At 48.1% G+C, this 22,374-nt stretch overlaps 1 protein-coding gene across 4 annotated transcripts in view; it reads right to left on the minus strand.

The window, feature by feature from the left end:
- Positions 1-446: 446 nt before the first annotated feature.
- SPATS2L (spermatogenesis associated serine rich 2 like) overlaps positions 447-22,374 on the minus strand; it is a 184,033-nt gene continuing 162,105 nt past the window's right edge. For all 4 annotated transcript variants that reach the window (XM_075529428.1, XM_075529427.1, XM_075529430.1 and 1 more), the window contains exons 9-13: positions 20,026-20,084; positions 12,372-12,481; positions 9,433-9,535; positions 6,796-7,016; positions 447-1,359 (exon numbers count right to left, since the gene is read on the minus strand). In XM_075529428.1, coding sequence (XP_075385543.1) covers positions 964-1,359; positions 6,796-7,016; positions 9,433-9,535; positions 12,372-12,481; positions 20,026-20,084 — 889 coding nt within the window. In that variant the 3' untranslated portion in view covers positions 447-963. The remainder of the gene's footprint in view (positions 1,360-6,795; positions 7,017-9,432; positions 9,536-12,371; positions 12,482-20,025; positions 20,085-22,374) is intronic.

Raw genomic sequence — 22,374 nt, forward strand, 5'->3', positions numbered from 1 at the left:
TGGGAGGAAGGCAGTCAATTTGCCACCGAGAAGAAAGCCCTTCTGAAGGCAATGCAGCGACGCAAGAAGGGAGGTGAGAAAAATGAAGATCAGGAGCTGGGTCCCATCATCCTGGACCCCAGGGACACTTGCCCCTGGCACTTCCCAGTGACTATTGCTGCAGCCAGGCGGGACAGAGGCTCATGCTCTTAGCTTGTGACCATGGTTTCCGCATCGGCACATGGCATGTAATATGATGGAGCGCGTTTGGACCCACAAATCTGTGTGTCACACACCCGCAGGGGCCATGGTGAAGCCCGCTGTGTCCTGAAAGGGCACTTGTCCTAGGAGACGCAGTACCACGCGGGGCTCTTTGCCTTCGCCTCTGGTCTCTGCTTTCCTCGAAACTATCCCTGGGCACTGGGTGACGGAGGCGGCATCAAGAAAACAGAAAAACAAGCCAGGTGTCAAATGCAGCAGATTTTTAATTTGTTTCAAATAAAGCAATATATGTATATATGTATATATATATATATTTCAGAAAAACACCAGATGTTAGTCTACAAAAGCGCATGTGTCTTCAGCAGATCATGTTTGTCTAATCATGAAGAACTTGTTTTTTTTGTTTTGTTTTTTGGGGTAACATTAACTCTCTAAAGACAATCAATGGACCGACATCACGCTATGACAGGTTTGCTACGGAGCCTCTGGTCTGCAGCCGCGTCTCGGTTTTCCTAAGGAAGGAGTAAATACTGCCTGGCTAAATGGTCTCCACGGGGAGGAAAAGGGGCAACAGATCAAGCAAGGCCATGGGCGTTACGAAGCAAGCGAGCGCTGATGATTAGAATTAGTCAAAGTGAGTGAGAGAGGAGGACGCGACCGTGACCGTTCGGCGTGGCGATTCCGAGTGACTCGTTTGGCAGCGGATTGGGTCAGCACCTCGGGCAGGGACCCGAACCGGCGTGGACAGCGGCCTCTCCCCGCTCAGGCCACCAACGTGACGGCGGGCACCGCGAGGACGGCGGCCTCCGCCGAGACCTCGATCCGCGTGGGGCACAGGTTGCACTGCGCCACCCGCGCCACGTTGCCCCGGAAAGCCCGGGCCTCCGCGTGCTCCGCGGGGCGCTGCCTCCGCCGGGGCTTCTCCGCGTGGGCCGGGGCCTCGGGGGCCTTGGTCCCCGGGGGGGCCTCTTGGCTTTTGGTGCCGCCTTTATTTTGGGGGCGGAAGCCGTTGTGCGGCTGTCGTCTGTGTTCGTGGCGGTTGCTGCCTTTCGCCATCGGGTCGGCTTCGTTCCCGCCGCCCTGCGACTTGGCCGACCCGTTTAGCCTGTTGTTATGGTACTGTGGATTGAATCTTCGTCTTTGGCTAGAAGATCCATTCTGCCAAAAGAGAAAACAAGGGCATATAAGATGGGATGCAGGGCCGGGGCGGACCAGACAGTTCAAAGACGGAGCAGGAGGCAGGGGAAACTGAGCTTCAAGTTGGCGTCTACACATCCCGGGAAGAATCTGGCCACATGCAAACAGGGCCAAGATGCTAAAATTCTCACTCTTAGAGATCTGATGAGCCTGAAGGGCATGGCTGATGTCACACAGAGGTCACGGAGACTGATGTTTGCTATTGGGTGCCTTGGGATCGATCCGAACGCACAGTGACCTTGTAGGGCAGTTCAGACTTGCCCCAAAGGATTCCTAGACTGTAATGTTTTTCAGAGGAGCGCTGGGGAGACAGTGCTTGAAGCCCTTGGCTGCCAACCCCAAGGTCTGTGGTTCACTCACACGTGCCACTGGGCCATGGGAGAAAGATGGGGCCGTGCACATCTGTGAAGATCTGTAGATCTGAAAACCCAACGGGGCAGCTGCACTCGGTTCTAGAGGGTCGCTAGGAGCTGTCTTTTTTTCAGGGAGTGAGGGTGGGGGTAATTTACACGGAAGGCAATTGACAGGCTTCCACAGAGCCATGGAGTGGTTTTGAACAATCAACCTTGGGTTAGCAGCTGCGTGGTTGATCACTGAACTGCTGGTCCTCCTTGGCAGAAGCACGAGAAGAGCAAAGTCAAGAGCTAGGTGAACTGAAACCACTATCTTTCAAATGTAATCAAATGAAACGTGAAGGAACTTGATTTAAGGTGCAGTGCAATGGTTCTCGATCATGAACACGTCTGGGCATTCTGTGAAGATAATGCTATTTTTAAAAGAGCCACTGCCATTGAGTCAATTCAAGGTTGTAAATCATTATGGGAGCAGAGACTCTTATCTCTCTCCCTTGGAGCAGCTGGCGGGTTCAAACCCCTGACCTTTTATTTAATAATTCAATGCTTGCCCAACAGCAAAAACCAGACAGTGCTATAGGGATCCTGATTATGCAGGTAGAAAAAAATATATAAAGCTTCACTTGGGAGTTTTCTTCTCTACAGAAATTTTCTATTTCATTTCAAATCCTTATCACATCTTACCACAGCTTATGCAGAGTCTGTTGGGAACCAACAGGGATGGATGATAGCTCTGGGTGGACATGGAGGCAGCGTGTGTGTCTTCAGCGTTGTGACGTGCCATTGAACCAGCTCTGACTCACAGTGATCTCACGCACGGAACACAACCTGCTCCGTCCGGCGCCATCCTCACAATTGTTAGGCGTGAACCCATCATCGCAGGGTCTGTGTCCGTCCATCCATCTTCCTGAGGGTCTCCTCTGTTTTGCTGCCCCTCTATTTGACCAATTTTCACGTCCTTTTCTAGGGACCGCCTCTCCTGGTAACATGGCCAAAGTACACAAGCCAGTGTCTCACCATCTTTGATCCTAGGGGGCGTTCTGGTTGTACTTCTTCCAAGACAGATATGTCTGTTCTTCTGGCACCCTATGATCCTTTCAATGTTCAACACCTTCATTCAAATGCATTAATTCTTGGACAGTCTTTCATATTCACTGTCCAATTTTCACATGCATATCAGGCAACTGAAGATACCATGGCTGAGTCAGATGTACCTCAGTCCTCCAAATGACCTTCTTGCTCTTCAGTAATTTAAAGAGGCCTTGTGCAGATTTGCCCAATGTAATGCCGTGGCTGCTACTTCCATGAGTGTTGATTGTGAAATCAAGTAAAATGAAATTCTTGGCAATTTCGATCTTTTCTCTGTTTAGCCTGGTGCTGTCTATGGGCCAGTTGTGCGGACTTTTGCTTTCTTGTTATCGAGTTGTAAGACATATGGGAAGCGATAGTCTTTGGTCTTCATCAGGAAGTGCTTCAGGTTCTCTGTGCTTTTAGCCAGCAAGGTTGGATCATCTGCGTTTGGCAAGTTGTTAATGAGCCTTCCTCCAATCCTGATGCCATCTTCTTCTGTCCAGCTTCTCTGATTGATAACTATGGTGAAAGGATACAACCCAGACCCACACTGTGCCTGATTTTAGTCCACGAAGTATATCATTTTCTGTGCAAATGACTGCCCTGTTCTGTGTACAGGTTCTGCATGAGCGCACCGAAATGTTCTAAAACACCCATTCTTTGCAATGTTATCTATAGTTTGCTACAATCCACAAAGTCTAACACATTTGCAGAGTCAACAAAACAGACACAAACATCTCTCTGCTATTTTCTGTTTCCACCCCAAGATCCATCTGATGTCAACAATGCTCTACATCCCCTTCTCAATCGGGCTTGAGGCTCTGGCAGCTTCCGAGGATGCGCTGCTGCGACCGACCGTTGTTTAATGACCGTCAGCAACATTTCCTGTGTGCAACAGTACCGAGAGTGCCTTCGGCTGACTTTCCTTCTTTTGGAATGGGCACACATGTGGATCTGTTCCTGTCGGTTGGCCAGCTGCTGTTTCCCACATTTCTCGGCATGGCTTGAAATGCTTCAGTCGCTATTCCTTCCATGTCTAAGGGATCGCTTTTGGAGAATGCCTTCATGGCACCTCCAGTTTCTTCCCTCCATACGCTGCGTCCTTGATCATGTGCTACTCCTTGAAATGGCAACAGACCGATTTGTTTCGGTGCAGGGACTGTGTGTATCTCTTCTATCTCTTTGATGCTTCCTGCATCATCTGACATGTTCACAGAGGAAGCTAGTTCATTGTGAACGTTTCTTAGCGATCGGACTCTGAAGCATCCGAGTGATTCAGTCATTCCCCTAGCACATCAGCCGCAGAGAACGGAAGTGGACTAATCTTATCTGTTTCTATACAAGCGGAAGGTTTCTGTGCTACGTAAGGGCAGTAATTGCCAGCATTTACCGAGTGTCCACAGTGACCGGCGCTGAGCCAGGTACTTCCACAAATCGTCTCACTTATCCACTTATCATCACCATCACCCTTTTAAGGTAGTTACTATTTTTACTTGCTTCATTTGATAGATGAGGATAATGAGTTTAAGGGATTTGCCTGAAGTCTACAGTGAGAAAATAGAGGCGCCAAGATGTCCACTCAGACTGTCTGATTCCAAAGCCTGGCTGCTCTTATTTACATAGCAGGCCCTGCTGAGACTCCCAAGTCTTTTATTTCCTTCTCAGGCTGACTCGTGAAAGAATGCAATCTTTGAAAACCAAAGCTCTGTCAGTAAGTTATGAGTTACACATATGAGGTCAAGTCCGAAGGTACTGCTACAAAATCACAGAAACCCTTCATAATCACAAACCGCAAAATGTGAGCCTGTTTCCAGTCACATATTCCACCTAAGTCTCTATCCTTCCAAGGCAGTGCTTCGTCTTTGAAACCCTTTCCAAACAAGTCTATGCTCTTCAATTGACACGAAGTCAAACTGCCCATGTTGGCATCCTCCAATAACTCAAATTGTGTTCCTTTGAAATGTTTTCTGAGTTTTAGGACCAATAAGAGGCTGGAAGGACCAAGGTTGGGGTGAAGGTTGGATGGGGTATGATTTTCCAATAAAATTTTATAGGACAGCCCAAACAAGCATGTCATCATGATAGAAAAAAAAATTCCTTGGTGTAACTTACATGCTTAGCCTATTTCTCACTTATGGGGCTTTCATTTTTCTTTATTCTTCATAATAAGCCTTTGTCCTCTGAGAAAGTCCATGTGGAATCCCAGCAAACGGTTGCCAGGAGTCCATGTGGAATCCCAGCAAATGGTTGCCAGGCCTCTCCGCGACCTCTGTGGCTTGACGTGAGTGTCCCAGCAGCTACTCTTAAAGCCACGGTTCTGATTGGGCTTTGCTTCTGAGAGTACCCTTATGAGACTTAGGTAAATGCAGTACCGAGAGGATGTATCTGCAGCCAATAGCTGATCACAACGACATGTTTTAACATGCTTTGTTTGGAATAAAGCTGTGCAGGCCTGAACTGGACCTCTCAGAGCCACACCCTCTGACGTTGCCTTGTAGGCCTTCCTGTGGACGTGGAAGGCCAGAGCCCACAGCAAAAGCCGTTGACTCTTCCAGTTCTGTGCACAGTGATGCGGTCCAGGGAGGCAGGTTCCTGGCCCGTGATCCCACCTCTTGGTTTCTTCCCATCTTTGGCTTTGTCTGCCCCACACTGGGAGGGGCCTGGTATTCATGAAGGTGGCCACTCCCCCCAGCTTTCATACCTGTGCTTCTTTCCACACCTGGAGATAGCTTTCTGGGTTCTAGGGGCACGTAAGCTGGTAGCAGGGTCCACCTACCTTCAAGATACTGTGTCAAGGGAAACGGCACATTAAGTGCCTGAGAGCAGATATGGGCCAAAGGGGAACAGAACTCCAGGAACTCAAGGACTATGGCTCCCACTAGAAGGGAGAGTGCAGATTCTGGGTGGTTGGCAGGTTCTTTGGTGTCACTGAAGAACAGGGTCCAGGGCCAAGGTTAACTTAGATGCATCAGGATTCTAGTCTAGATATGTAAGGGTACTTCAACTTAAAGGAGTCATTGCCCAAACTACTTCTGTGACCGCGGTGAAACTGAGCTGAAAGGGCATCTGTGTAGGTGGCATTCTACCTAGCTAGCCTCCTTTGACTTGGAACATTTTAGGGGAAATTTCAGACTAAATTTTGGCTGATATTCAGTAATGAGCACAGAACAAAGGATGAGCAAGTGTATTTACATGATGAGGAAAACAGGCCCGACTATGCATTAAACCGATGAATACATGAAATCCTCCTCCTCCTCCAGCTGCTGCTGTAAAGCTCATGGAGACTTTCCGGGCAGAGAAATGCCTGCCACTCTCAGGAAGGGACCACAGACCCCAAGAGGGCTGGGGAAACAGCATTCTGGAATACCGAAGAGAAATCCCTTCCTGGGAGATCATAAAAGCGTCACCGGGCAATCCTCCGTCCAAGGACGCTGAGGAGCAGAGAGAGAGGGAGAGAGAGAGAGAGAGAGAGAGAGAGAGAGAGAGAGAGAGAGAGAGAGAGAGAGAGAGAGAGAGAGAGAGAGACTGCCTTTGGAACTGGTATCTTCAGTGGTCACAGATGATGTCCTTTTCAAGAGTAACCAAAACTCTGAACTCACTAGTGCTAGAATCTCCCTCACTAAAACGTCAGAGTCCAGCTTCTGGGTCTTGATCCCTCATCTCTGTGAGCCTCTGTCAAGTGGTAGTGGTGGTGAGGGCGGTGGAGGGCAGTCACTGGGACCTGCAGATGGTGGCGGTCAAGGGCACAAGGGGAGCACAAGAAGACTCTGCTATGTGCCCAGGAGTGCCTGTGGGTCACTTCCTCCATGTGGGGGACTTTTACTGTGCAGGCCAGGGGCGTGGAGCAAGCCCAGGCAGGGCTGTGGGAGGTGGACAGCAGTCGCTATGGCTGTGTCCTTCCAGCTGAAAGGAGGGCTTCCTGCTGACCCCTGCAGGGCCCTGAGGCCAGCGCTAGGTGAGGTGAGCAGCTTACCTGCTTGCTGGCTGGCATGGGCTGGTGAGAGGTGTCCGGGCTGCTGGGAAGACTGCCTGCCATTTTCAGGTTGGCGGCTTTACCCTCAGGGGGCTTGTTGTGGCTGGACGATTTTCGGGCAAAGTGACTGTGCTTCCCGGAGTCTGCGGCGTGAGTGTTGAGCAGAGGCAGCAGGGAGCCGCAGGGAGTTCTGGAAGAGTAACTGTTCTTTGGATGCGTAACTGCAACGAGAACGGGCCTGGTGTTAAGGGGCTACGTGAAGAAAAGGGCTTTCTGAAAGGTGCCGCGTGGAAGGGCACCTCATCTGAGCTGAGGGGTTAGATGCAACGAGGCAACTGCCATACCATTCTTTCGGTCAAGAACCAATTCAAGCACAGAAGGATAATGAAGGTGGAGGGCTGACCTCTGGCCCTGCCCATAACTCTGCTCTTGGGAGCCCCATGACCAAACCTGTAAGGGCTCTATCCCAGTTGGGACTGTAGAGACCCAGCAACAGGTCCTGGCACGCTGATCTGTCAGTGGTCCCTCGTCCCAAGAGCATGGGGATGGGGTGGTGTTGGGTATTAGGAAACTGCCACCCTGGGCCATGTATATCCCAAGACAAGACCAGGCCTGCCCACTCCTAAGCCATCCTTGCTATTTCCACCAGAACTGGATCAGCAACAGACAACCCCCCACTCCCTTCTACGCCCTCATTGCAAATCTGCATCCACCCCACAGGGTAGGTAATCCAGACAGGTCTCCTCGGGTCTCAGGGAGGTCCTCACAATGGTTCTTAGTCCCCAGCCCACTGGCTTGGGCGGGAAGCATTCCTACATGATCACGCTCCTTTGATTATTTCTATGTGATTATGGGGCTGGAGGGGATTCACACAGAGGAAGCCACAGTATCCTTCAGATGCATCCCCAGAAACAGACTGCCAGGCTGCCCAGCAAGCCCTCCCCCAAACCAGCACATTGTCACCAACTTTAAAAAGCAATTTCCTCGGCCAGCTTTGGGTGGCTCACACCTAATCCCAGTGTTTCTCCGGGGGATTAGGGGTGGCTAGTGGGGATCAAAGCACCGCCGCACAGGAGACATGGAACAGACCTGGGCAGCTCTCCCGCCCCTTCTTTCATAGACAAGTCATGGCAGCAAGTCAGGGGCTGTCCAAATATTGCTGGGGGATTTGGGCGACTCTTGTACTCACGGGATTCAGTTTTATGGGGTCACTACTTCCTTCCTATCGCTCAGAGACAACTATTTCCGGCTTGGGAACTGTGGCCCTGGTTGTCCAGGTCCCAGCTGTAAGTTCCAGGAACTCGCAATAAAGCAAAGCGGAAAAGGGCCCTTAGAGGCTTATCACGGCCATGGCCACAGCCATGGCACAAGCAAGGCTGCCTTTCCTCGGGGCCACTGGTACTTCGGAAGGGGACAGCTCTCCCATGAGGGCGCACTTCAACTCTTCAACCACTTGGAGGAAAGCAGGGGAAGCTCCACCCCCCCCACCCCCAGCATCCCACCCCAGTTCAGTGGCACAAAGTCCGGGGCATTAACGTCCTGCTAATCACTGGGCGGTACTGGAAATGCGGAGCACTGACGTTTCCTCCTGAGAGCCAGACTGTCTGGTGTCTAGTGATGAGGCAAAAGCAGCTGCTGGAGAATGGCATGTCCCTAGCCTTCTTCCTAAGGGGAGGAGCATGGGGTGGGTGGGGTTAAAAAAGACACAGGGAGAATTGAAAAGTCATACAACCAGACAACTGCCAAGGCTGGGTGAGCACAAGGGCATTTGTGGCGGTGTTGTCCTTCATGGGGACAAACTGTCAGCCCTCTGGATGCCTACAGTCAGGGCACTGGCTGCTTATGTGACATGTAAATACAGACCAGTTCAATACATTGATATGGGAAATGCTTGGCATGCATTATGAAGTGAGAGGAACGGGCAGTGCCACTGTCTCTAGAGGGTGTCTAGCAAAGCAAACGGCAGCATGTAGGGTGGTAGGACGTGTCCACATCTCATACACGGCTGACAGAGGCGTTTCTGTGAATGGGCTCTTTACACGTGCAGGAGAGGCCAAAGGGCAGGCACACAAAGCGCCGGCGCCCTGGACACAGCGGAGTTCTGCAGTATTGGGGTCGAGTTTGTAGACTCAGGAGGAGGAAAAGCTAAAGAAAAGCAGCGTCCACACTTGGGGGGCAGGGGAAGGGACGAGGAGGAAGTACAGCCCAACGTCTGTACTCAGTTGGGAGTCAGAGGTGGTGGCTTCTCCTGGTCCCCTCATTCCCACCTTCTCTGGTAGGTGGGCAGAAGGGAGTTGGGCCCACTTGGTTGCCTGTCAGCTGCTCTGGTTCAGGCTTCACGGGGACGCAGGTGAAAGCTCATGGCTGGAGCACAGCCTCCTGGAGCACAGCCTCCTGAGCTCTGCAGCCTTCCTTCCCCACAGAGCGGCCTCGGGCAGCCCCACAGTGACCCGACCTGCTCCGCTTCCTAACATTTCCAGTGACTTGGGTCCTGACCTTCCATTGGCTGGTCCCTGTGGACCCCGCTCAAGCACCCACACCCCTCCCAGGAGGTGGCCCACTTGCCATTTCCCCCAGGGACTCCGGAAGCGTATCGCCCACCCCCCCAAGGGATGATTCCGCTGCGGGGAAACTCACTTTCTCCGCAGAGCATGATTTGGGCCTTCAGCTGTTCAATGTCACAGGAGAACCGGGCCGCCTTCCCGAGCTCTTCGTCATATTTGCGCTCGCTGACAAAGTGCTGGGGGAGAGGAAGGGAGACGGGGCCCAGGGTCAGAGACCGCCACTCACCCAGGTGGGAAGGCACTCCAGTTCAGGCCCAGTGGGACTTAACTCCCTCCATCCCACCTGCCCAGGGGGTCTGAATCACCACCCTTTGCTTCCAGGGGCGTGCCTTTCCCCGCCTGGGCTCAGACAAAACTGAGCTAGGGGCAAAGTGTGTGTTTGCATCCAACTCTTCACCCCTCCCCTTCACTCTGAGTCCCTGGTGGTGCTCATGGCTACCAAGCAGGCCCGCTGACCCTGAGGTCCGAGGGTTGAGTCCATCCAGAGGCCCACTGGCAAAAAAGCCCTGCCGATGTGGCTGCTCCCACCTCTCAGCCACCAACCACCCAGGGCAGCCCTGCATCTGAGTAGATGGCCACTGGCACCCGAGTCCTGTTTCCACAGCAGCTGCACGTGGTTGGACTCTATCACAGTTTGTGGATGAGCCCCCAAAGCCTTTGAGTTCTAGAAAGCATGATCTCACACGGTGGGGTTTCTAGTGCTGCCGGAGGATGTGGGAGACTCTACCCTCTACCCCCAGTTCATTGAAAATTAGTATCTGGGTGTGGAGGACCGAGTGAGACACACAAAAATAACCACGACACAATAACCACATGGCGAGGGAAGTAGATACATTAAATACAATGTGGCTGGTGCGGTAAGAATATGAGCGAGCGAGAGAGAATTACTTCCTCCTGAAGCAAATGGTGGCGGTCGTATAAGAGCTGGACTGTGAAAGGGGAAACCGTATGACGACCATCGATCACTGGCCCAAATCTCCACAGGCCATCTCATTTTCATCTGATTGCCTTATTGTGAAGCCATTGCTATTATTGTCTCTGTTTTATAGGTGGGAAGTGATTTATCCAAAGCCATAGAAGCAGAAAATCTGGGAGCCGGGCTAGTTCATTCAAAAGCCTGGGACATTAACTAGCTGATGAGGAGTGGGATTTTGATAGGCAGAAATGAGACTTGACAGATGAGCCGTCATCAGCAGACCAGGAGGCGGGCAGCTTCACATTCTTCACTTGGTGTCTTAATAAGCCGGGAGTGCTGTTGGAGGGGAAGACTGGAGCCCAAGGGGAGGGATCCGCTCAGGGGACAGAGTCAACCACATCAGAGGAGACCGATCTACTCTCCGACTCTGGCCTTGGGGTGGATCTGACAAGGCTGGAGAAACGGTGGCGGCAGGAGGACCTGTTGGCAGTGATTGCAATTGTCTGCTGGACAGCAGAGGGGAGGAGAGGGAAGGAGAAGGGCAGGGATGGCCTCTAGAACATCTCAGATGTCCTCTTCCCCAGGCTCAACCAGGATGGAGGGGGCCAAAAGTCATCAACAACTTCCTAACATAACCACTCAGTCTTTCTCCGCCCAACCCCCCATACAAGCTTTTACTGGCATTTCCATTTAAAACATGATTTCCTTCCGCCCGAGCACCAGTTCTTCCCAAGGGCATGTGGTTGACAAATGGCCCCCGTGGGGGTTATGGATAAGCACTAAGTCTTATGCCCAGAGGAGCACATGTTTCCTGCTTGTCTAGCTAGCAGCAACGGTGTCTTGAAACAACTTTAGCTCCCTAGACGTCAGTGTGTGTGTGTGTGTGTGTGGTGCATTAGGGAGGAGGATGATGATAAAGGGACTTTTATGAACCATAACTTAGTATTTTATTGTCGATAGTTGGTTTTGCTCTCCTGGTACCTATTTCCCCTTTGGGTGCCTGTGCCCTGGTACAGTTTTGGAAAACATTCCTGCTCCTTTGGATGTCGGCTTGGTGGGTGTCCCGCTCAAGACGACATCTCCCATCTCTCCATGGATACGCCCCATGTGGAGGCCAATGAGCGTTTCTCTCCTAGAGATTCAAGTCGTGGGAGGCAGCACCAGGCAGCTGATCCCTCTGGAGGCCACGCACGGGACCGTGAGTGCCCGGAAGACCGTGCTCAGTAAACACTGCTGTGGATGCTACTCAAGGAGCCCAGGGCGCGGTGAGGTGTGAGCTGGGCTGCTAACCGTATGGTCATCAGTTTGAAAGCAACGGCCATTGCAGGAGAGAGCGGAGGGTTTCTTCTGTGAAGATGTGGAATCTCGGAACCCCATAAGGGCAGTCCTGCTCTGTCCGAGAGGCTCGCCAGGCGTCAGAATTGGCTCGATGGCAGTGAGTTTGGTGTTTTGGGTGATGTTGCCCGAGTCACCCAGGTTTCAGCCTCTTGGTAGACTTGGTCCTTCACACCATACTCTGCTCTGACGCGCTACAAGCACATCCCTTCAAATGCTCCTTGATCTCAAGGTGGGCCCACGTCCTTTGCACTCAAATAAGACACGTGGAAAGTACATACTTGTGCCTCCTCTTCTAAACAAATGGGCAAATGGCCTCTAGAAGAACATGAGCCCCCAAACCCCACAGGTCGTGCATGGTTTGCCATCGTGGCTATTACACTACACGCAGACTCGGTGCGTGGTCACGTGTGTGTATTGAGACACAAGTACATCGTGTAACGTGGAAATACTGTCTTCCATGCTGGTTACAATCATGGTGAGAGCAGTTTATTTGGGTCATGCTCCGCCAACTAAGAAAGTAGCTTGTACCTTTCTTCTACTCATGTCATAGGTAGATCCCTTCCAACCTTATTCTACTCAGATAGAGTGGCTGGGTGGTTCTTCACCCTTCTGTCATCTCCATGCTGACCTCGTGGGGTGAGGGAGTGCTGGGTGCGTGACTTGAGATGCTCAGGGCATGACATCCTACAGATGTAAAACGGACATAATGGAACCAGATCCCTGGCGCAGGACTCGGGCCGTGACACGTTAGAACTGACCTTAATTTCTGCCCTGAGTTCGGCCAGCTGCATCTCCGCCATCTGACTGGCTAGATCCGTGAGTCTCTTTAGTTCTTCTGCTTTCTTTTGACGAGCCGTGAGGATTTCCACTGCCAAATAAGAAGGGGCCAGAGATTGAAGCGTATGGAGTGACTGCACCCCCCACAGACCGACTCTTTGTTAGAACACGGCTATGCTTGCCGACTTGGGTGCCCCGCTCATCTCCCCAGGCCCTCACCCACTGAGCCACCAACACCGTCTCTCAGACTTGCTGTCCGCCCACGCCCGTCTTCTTTATTTCCTTCACTGGGCTCTGATCTCACCTGTTCAATCTAGACTCTTAAATTTGTGAGTTTCTCCGAACAAATAAGCAGGGACAAAGACACTTGTCGAAATCCTATTTGAACTTGAAAAAGATGGGAAGTTCACTAATGAAAACAAATTCTTTCTGTGTGCCCTGTACATAGAAAACCTACAATAGACCTTCAGCGCCTTAACACATACTGAGTTACTGGCAAAGAGTTGTGCTATTGGAATTTGACATACATTTTTTACTTTATTAGCATTTTGTGAGTTAAGGAAATAAATAAAAGCAAGCAGCACCCTATCCTCCCCCAAATATTCCGCTTTGGAGCCTCTGTAGGTGTGTTTCTCTTTTGCAAACAGAAGTTCCAGCCAGAGCATTTTATGACTTAGGTCTAAGTGTCCCCGATGGAAACATTTCACGGGTGAGTCAAAGCCAACTTGAACTGGATCGGCATAAGCTTGTTAGCATCTGCACAAGCAGAGGACACCAGGGGGATTTCTGGCGCCGCCTTTTTTCACATCTGTCAGAGAAACTAAAGGTTCAAGTAGATGTAGTAGCCCACGGGCTAACATGTATGTCTGTGGGTGTGCTTCCCGAGGGATTTTTGAACTCCGAAGGAATGAACACAAACAAACAGGATGGGATCAGTGGATGTAGTTTGACCTTCCCATAGAGAGAGGTGCAGTTCTCAAACTCAGGTCATCCAAGACTTGCCTTTGTTTTCTTTGGGCAAGGGCTTGGCATAGTAAAAATCTCATACACCACATATATCAAATTCACATTGCATTATTTGGCTGAGCCCAGATCGATGGATTCCGTAGACCAGATTCATGGGCGAACTTAGAGCCAAACCATAGGATTCTTGAATTTAAGAGTTATTTATAAAATCCCAAAAGTAGTCAACTCAAAATTGAAGTCATCTCGCAAACATAAAAAGAAGGATCGAATGACTCCGCCTTCCTGGCAACCCCGAAGCACTCTCTAGACAGGCTGAGAAGCATTGTGTGTACACTGATGGCAATGTGATGTCAGTACCATAATTAATCTATAAATCATAAAGCCCAGCCATCTGCCAAACCTTTGTAATGAGGCTTTGATTATTGACCCGGGGCTCCCCCGGCCTCCTGTTTACACCCCACATCGCTGGGCAGAGACGGATTTGGGCCTGGCGGTCTTTCAGAGTCCAGAGGAGCCAAAGGAAAACTGGGCCCCATCAGGGGACAGGCATTTTTACCTGAACACAGTGTGTTCCTGAGTGGTGTCAAGTTAGACCATGAAAGGAGGCTCAAGCACTTTGGGGCAGGCAGTACATGTGTCCTTTTTGGACCACTCAGGGTTAAAAAAATGAATTTCCCACACCGAGAAATCAGGAGGAGATTTAATATGGAAGCTGAATTCTGGCTTCATTTTCATGCTGGGATCACAGGCCACATGGAAGCACCAAGCCAGAACAGAAGGCTGCTGTCCTCTTGAGAGGGATATGGTGTTCCATGTACCCGCCTGCCCTGTTCAGCACAGTTATGTCACTGCTGGTCAGCCTCTGGAGGCACGACCAAACACTGGAGCCAGAGGCCAGACTATGTCACGTAGTGCTTCGTACCTATGGTGCCCAGTGCCAGCTACATAGGTACCTAATATGTTTGTTGAACAAAGGGTTGAGTGAGTGAATGAATAAATCTATTTGAAATTAAATGGACTTAGGATCAATAAAAATACTCAAAGGAAGATATACTGTATATACTCGAATATAAGCCGACCCGAGTATAAGCCGAGGCACCTAATTATTACCTGGGAAACCAGAAAAACTGATTGACTCGAGTAGAAGCCTAGGGTGGACAATGCAGGATGTGAATTAACACAGTGACCAGAGGGGAGAGACGGAGCGCAGCCACAGACACGTCCTTACCAGTTCAGCTGCCAGTGTAAGTGAATCACTACGGGCGCTTCTTAGAATTGGAGCCGTCCACGTCATAGGAAGGCTCTGATTGGTTAGATGTGAGTAACAAACATTCAAAGCCCTGCAGTGTCAGCGTCAGTCGGGGCTTTGAATGAACAGCGGAGAAATGGCAATCACCCGCGAGATGTTACACCTCGCTGGGGTACCACTGACCTGTGTATAAGCCGATCCCCAGTTTTTCAGCATATTTTTTGTACTGAAAAACTCAGCTTATACATGAGTATCTACATTAAGTTCCCTTTCTACAGGAGTCACTGAAAAGATGTCTTGGATCTGTGCTGATGATCAATTATTTTCCATTACAATTGAAAATATGGGTGAGCTAAGGTCTGAGGCACAAGAAAACTATTCTTGAATAGGAAGATGCAGAAAAATGAAATTGCTTGGTCTGGCTTTTCTATGTCTAGTCTTTGTTGTTCGCATGGTTTTTGTTACTTATTTGCATGGGTGGGAACATGCAAATAAAGTGTAGAGGATTCTTAACTTGGGGACTGGCCAGTTTTACCATTGCCTGTGGATAATCTGCCATTTCAGAAACAAGATCAGAGAATCCCAAGATACTTAAGAAAAAAGAGCCTGAGATCTTAGCAAGAAGTGGTGGAAGCAGCGGAGGCTGAGGGCTTTCTGGCCCACAGAACAAGTAAAGCCAAGTGCCTTCGAGCAAGAGGTTGGCTTGCAGAGCAGGCACCCTGTGGGCCATTTTTCCCCTTAAGCACTCATGGAGTTTTATAGCTTCCCTGAGCAGGGCAGAGGCGAAGGGGATGCCTGGCTGAGAGGCTGAGAGAGAGAGATGTGACTGCCAGCATGGCAGGCAAAAGAATTGTACCCTTCATGTTTTCTGATCCTCACTTGTAACCTATTAACTTCTCTAAGAAACCCCCTAACTGTGGGTATTGTCTGTGAGGTCTGTGTGGCCACCGCCACGGAATATTGAACTCAGGAGAGAAGCAGAGTGTCACGGGAGGGTCAGGTGGTATCGGAACAGGATCAGAAGGATGGGGAGTGGAGGCAATGTCGGACCTCTGCCTTGTGGCAACCAGCCTTGGGCTGGAGTGGAGTTGGATTCCCCGTCTCCTTACTGAAGCCTGAGAAAGTCAGACGTGGCTTCCACACCATTTCCTCAGAAGATGAAACAAGATGCTTTCACTTTATAAAGGAACGACGAGAAAAACCCAACGTGCTAACGGTCTGGACTAGATGATGACAGGGGTCAAGAGTTTTGGTCCCTGGACCATCAGGCCTCGAGCGGCTGTTCAGTAAGAGGCTTGACTTTCCCGGATGGCTGGTGACAATTAAGGCTAATTGTTCTTTTTGATTAAGCAGAACTTGGGCATTCACTTGAAACAAAACACTTCATAGAAACCGATGTTAAGTGGGCCCTAAAATAAGAATGCAGGTGCAAGATCACCAATAACTTTCGAGTTTACACGCATGCAAATGTACATGGAAACGAACACTTTGCATCAGCAAGTCTTGGGATGCATTCTCCATATACTCTCATTAACATTTCAAAGCCTTGCATTATGAAAAAGCCTTAAAACTTCAGAACCAAAGCAAGAGTCCTGGGGGGCGGGGGTGGGACATCCTTTTTTTTTAATCTTAAAAACACCAATCACAGTAACAAAAAGCAATACCCCCCCCTCCCCACAAAAAAGCAGACCAACTCCTAAGATTCATCGAGCAGATAAGTGAGAAGAGAGTACAGTTTTTTTTTTTGTTTTTTTTTTTTTTACTTGTAGCAAGGATTACTATCAAACTCCACGAGAGAGTACAGTTTTTGAAAGCATCATCCCTATAGGAAATCTGAGGACCGAGCCTGTATTTTACAGTTTTAGATTTTTACCGCATTCAAGATGTGATTACTAGGTAAGTACTTTGACACACAGTAACTGGTATGCTGGAGTGTACTTTCTCAATAGGATTTATGCATTCTTTCACATTTTGGGGAAATGTTGGAAGCTTGCCCATAGTACTTGAACCATAAAAAAAAAATCTCAGGGTTCCTCGAACAACATCTCATAGCAGATTGTGTGCTCAGAATCCTGGGGAAGACAGGGAGGGAGGCAGACAGACAGGAATCAAAGTGGGTCTTTAAGGACGTCTCGAAATTCTTTTTAATCTTTAAAAGTTCTTGTGGATTTGGCATTTTCTATCATAATATATGTGGTCCTTGTTATTATAGAAAGCAATAGTTTTCCCACATCTCTAGTAAATGTGAGGCTCCAAGAACACACCCATCTAGGCCCTCAATCCCACAGGCACACCGCCTTTGAGACTCCAGCACTTCCACCTGCCAAGCTTCCTCCTCTGCAAACTATGGGCACTACCAACCACACACAGCTTGTTGTGTTACTGTGGGGCTCCATGATATAACCTGTTTAACATCTGAGTGCAATACGCTCAAACCATGCTAGCGAGATATATTCATCCACAATATAATTCCTCTTCTTATAATTATATTATTTATTTAGATGTGACAGTATAGAAGCCCAATTAATTATAATGATGACTATAATCAATATTTACGAAGCACCTACAGTCTCCCCAGCATTTCCATAGGTGCCACGAGGGACATGGGAGCTCAGGTTATAATTGAGGAAACACAAGTGTATACCATATACAATAGAGATGGAGAATGGAAAAAATATTCTTTACGTTTAACAAACATGGCTTTGACAGCAATTTGTTCAGTTCAAGATGGCGTGTAGACCAGTGGGTCTGTACTTAGAAGAAACCAAACACATTTCTCTTTCCCACCATCTGGGAAGGCAGGTAGCGAACATACCACTTTCTCCTCTGTGCCCTGCATTTCTCTCTGCGACATGGGAGTTTGGACTAGTGTATACACTGTTCACTTTTCGTGGCCGTATTGTGTGCGTTCTCATTAATCTTTACTCCTTGAGCTAAGTGTTATTTCCTTTCTGATGAGGAACCTCAGACATCAGGAGACATTAACTACACGATTCAAGGTTCCCAGATAGTAAATGGGTAGAGCTTAGATTTGGACTTCAAGCCTACTGCCAAAGCCTGAGCCCTGATCCATCCCTTGAGCTGGGTCAAGAACAATTCAGAACCAGTACCTGCAGCACCAATTACTCAAAGAAGCTGAATGCTACTTCAGCGGTCTGAAAGCTCCAGGAGAGGGGTCTCACATCTGCTCTGTGTAGCCCAGTCTATCGGTGCTGCGCACATAGCTAGCATGCAGCCAGTGTTTAAGAACGGGACGCTCTCCAGAAATGCTCTTAATTCCACAGGTCTTGGCACCTAACCCGCATCATTGTCTCAAGAAAGAGTAAGAGCATGTGAAACCCGAGGTCTTTATTACCTCGGTCTGAGAAAGTGATGTGCTGGGAACATCTGCTTTGGCGCTACCGAACCATCTGTGTCTGTGTTGACAGGCAGCGTTTTTATCATTAGAATATGAAACTGCAAGAGGAGAAAAAGGTCTACCTGGGAAACGGAAAATCCCAAGCCAGGGTACAGTTCACTTTCACAGCACAAGGCCACCAATTTTATAAGAATAAAAGAATTTGACATCAAAGGACCCCACACCGTCCACAGGTTCACTCTGGGCCACAGTTGGTTGCATCTCATAAACCTTGCCATATTTGAGAGTTTAAATGTTATTTAAAGTGATGCATGAAACTATGTAACCATGATCACCATAAGTAGTATTTTCTGTAAAATGGCTACGTGTTTTGAAAAATATGGAAAGAATGAAGCATTTGGTCTGATTCTTGATTTTGACCAGAAAAAGAGAGAAAAAGACAAAGGTAAAGAAAAAGAGCCATTGCAGTCAAAGGTAATAGGCTGAGACCTAGCCGGGGTGATGACTGCCAGGTATCCAACTCACAAGATAAAACGTGGGAAGAAGAAAGAAGGAAAGATGCCCATGGGATAAGGATTCTAAACTAAAACCCAACCGAAAAAGAGGATCTTGGTGTCTTCCCATGGAAATAATAGGTGAAATTCAATAATAAGAAAGCGTTCAGCAGAGCGACACAGGCAGAACTCCCGAGGGACGGTGACAAATCTGACCATGTCATCTTGCCTCAGGTGAAATGTCCACCCACTGGATCTCAGCCTATGTGAATGGAAAACGATCGGGTGAGTACGTATTACGCGAGTTGGAAGGTTTTGAAATATACATAGGGAGAATAAATCAAACCGAGGGTATAAAGACTTGGGTCTAAATTTAGGAAGAGGTTTGCAATGGTGGAGATAATGAAGGGTGCTCATTGATGAAATGGAGCATTTGATAGATTGGTCAATCTGACTTGTGATTTCAAGTTGAAACATGTGAGGTGAAGCTGGTCTTGTTGAATCTGACTCAGTTTGGGAAAATAGTTCAGTATTTAAAGAAGATTTTGATTTAGTACATCTCCTATTTGGAATGATTAGTCTTTGAACAACTGCATAGGGTTGTTTTGCTTATTAGCCTGTGGACTTGCTTTTTCAGTCACCTGAAGTGCTGGGAAGAAGTCAGCTTTATCAAATTTTAAATACCATCCAAAAGTCAAGGTAAATTTAAAGTACCATATATACTTGAGTATAAGCTGACCTGAATATCAGCCAAGGCACCTAATTTTACCATAAAAATGTGCTGGAAAACCTGGCTTATACATGAGTATCTATCGTAGCTAAGTTAAAAAAAATGAGACGAATTCTTTAAGGGAACTTAATTTGGTAGACTTGAGTTGACTGAACTTACAAAACAAGTGAGAATAGTCATATAAATAACATAGCTAGCTTCATATGAAGATTTGGAATTTTGTTTTAATACACAATTTTGTATCATTAAAAACCCAATGACATCTTAGTAGTCCTTCATGACCACGACTACGACTGGTAACAACTGTGCATTCTTTGAGATACCATGCATAGACCAGCCTTAACTCGCCAACGTGTGCTACAGGGCGGGGAGAACAGAGGTGCATACGCATGCAGTCTATTATGCTAAACTAAGTGACACCTATTACTTGCTGTTCCGAGTCTGCTGGTCCTATGAGGTGGGGGCACTACAGCCTGTCTCCACCTGAGGTTTCCAAGAGCTAAACCTCTTGCCTGAGATCATAAAGCTTATCAAGCAACGATTTCAGCGTGAATTTTAGGACCTTGCTCAGGATCCAAAATCAGAGTTGGCCCGACCTGCGAATTGCATCTGAGTAGCAGCCCCCGTCCAACAACAGTGGTGGCACAGTGGTTAAGCGCTCAGCTGGGAACCAAAAGGTGGAGGTTCACGCCCATCGGCTGGTCCACTGGACAAAGATGTGTCAGTCTGCTTCCATAAAGACTGCTGCCTGGGGGACCCTTTAGGACTCAACGCTTCCAGGCGCTGGTTTGTATCTTTATTTATTCTTTTGTAATCAAACAACTCGGTGTCTACTTACTGGCTTCTTCTTTCACTTTATCCATTTCAGCCATTAATGAAACTTCTTTGTCAATGATGCTGGGAAGGAGACACAAAAACAAAAGTGGGGGGAGCTTAATCAAAGACAACCCGGTGAGAAGCAGTGCAAGGAAAAGAAAAATCACTTTTGTTCAACATACCACCATACTCGTCTAGGTGCCGATGCCAGCAGCAGACGCTGCCTTTCCAAGCCCGAGGGGACACGGGGAGGATGCCCTGAGTGAGCCCGGCTGATTAAATCACTGTCAGCACAGTTCAAAAAGGGAAAGCAGCCTCCCGACTCTCAGAGTGGCGCTACTTTGAATGCAAGTCTGGCGCACGGGCCAAGCCCGGGACATGGCTGTCAGCCCTCTCTGGGATCCACCCTCTGAGAGTCTGCCTGGGAGGGTGCGAGGCGGGCTGCACAGTCCCGGGTCAGGAGTCTGAGAAACACGGTCTGGGCCAATCCTCCCCGAATGTCTCTTTCCAGATGTCCTGTGCATTACATACATGAGTGTGTGTGTGTATATATATATATATATATATATATATATACAGGTACTCTTTGTTTCATCTATATCTTAATATGTATCTCTAAAAGAAGACTTTCAAAACATAGCCATTGCAGTGTTATAATACCCGAAACATTCATTTTTTATATTAACAGATAGCTACACAGTATTAAGACACCGCCATAATTTCAATACAAAACACAACGATTTGCTGAGTCAGAATCTAAATAAGGCCCATACATTGCAATCTGTTGGCATGTCTCTTCAATCACTTAATTTACAGGTCTCCCCCTCTCTCTTTTTTAACCTTTCTAAGTTATTGTTGAAGAAACAGATTGTTTGTCCTAGAGTTGTTCCCAATATGATTTTTTTTCTGACTGCATCTCCATGGTAATATTTAACACGTTTCTTTGTATTTCCTATAAATGTGTCGTGAGATATAGAAATTTGATTAGATTCAGGTTTGAATTTTTTTCCTTAGGAGATACATTTATGTTGCGGATTTCCACTAGGAGATACCTAATGACACAACACAACACCTTTATAAGTATTGCCTTTGAAAAAAATAAAACCTGAATCTAATCAAAATTCTGTATCTCCCAACACATTCATGAGGAACACAAATGATATTTTTCTTTTTTAATATTAACAGACATTGATGAACATTGTCTGGATTCAATAAATCAATAGGGACTGCAAAATGGGGTTATGAAAATTCTGTCATTCTCTCTTCATTTATTTCCTGGAATCCTTCCATAAAGAGACACATTCTCCTAGGAATCATTTGGTTATCCTGAAGTAGAGTTTAGGTGAGGCAGAATAAATGCTTGATTCTCTCCTTTTATGTTTCAGTTTTCAAAACAAGAGTTGATTCCTTAAGGGGGATTTTTTGGCGTGTGCTTGTGTGGGAGTTCAATCATGTGCTTCAACACACAGCTGTTAACATCCCCTTTCCTATTCAGATTGCTCTCTCAGAAATACTTACAACCATCATCTACATTTTAAAAATTTGAAATGTGTTGCACATTTATTTCTCCTTACGAATTTTGCATTGCTTGCCAAGGTGGTTGCCAATGGTTTCTGGGGTCTACCTCTAGTAATTTTTGGGTTCCTCAATCAGATGATATAACCTAAACACTTGGAAAGTACGATCTTTAGTAGGCTGTGTGCTGAGGGGGTTGGCTCAGCCCAACCAGGAAATCCTACTGGAAAAAGGTGACACGCGCAATGAATGGTAAATTCTCCAGAACTGGGCACCAGGCCTAATCCATTAACCACAGATGGCATCAGCCATCCCCGTGACGCAGGCTGGCTTAAGGTCACCGGATATAATCACGTTAGTGTGATCAGCTGATCGAGACACCTGTGCCTTAGTTACTGACGTTACAGAGAGAGAACGTCTGTGTGTTTGACAAAAGGAAATATGGGACACAAAAGGTAAGCGACACTTTTCAGGTCTGGACTGGAACTTACCCCCAGGTTAACACAAACAAACCTTCAAGATCCAAAGGGCAGCCTTTCCCCGAGAACAAAGTTCAGAGGGCCAGGAAAGGAGGAATGGAAACAGGAAACCCAGGGAGGAAGCGGGGTATGCGAGGAGGCACTGCGAGGATTGTAAGAAAGGAGTTCAAACAAATGTGCTCGCCTTGCTGAACGAAAAACCGATGGTCTTCTCTGTAGACCATCACCCAAATAAAAATGAAAAGCTTTAAAAAATTACATTAAAAATGGGGGGGGGAGAGGAAAGGTAATAGTGAGAAGTCTTCTTTCCCCCATACCTGTCGCAATGCACACAGGTCCCCTCCCTGCAGGTCTACACTGTGACCAGTCCCACCAAC

The sequence above is a fragment of the Tenrec ecaudatus genome, chromosome 13 (genome assembly GCF_050624435.1).
Source record: "Tenrec ecaudatus isolate mTenEca1 chromosome 13, mTenEca1.hap1, whole genome shotgun sequence".
Taxonomy (NCBI): Eukaryota; Metazoa; Chordata; class Mammalia; order Afrosoricida; family Tenrecidae; genus Tenrec; species Tenrec ecaudatus.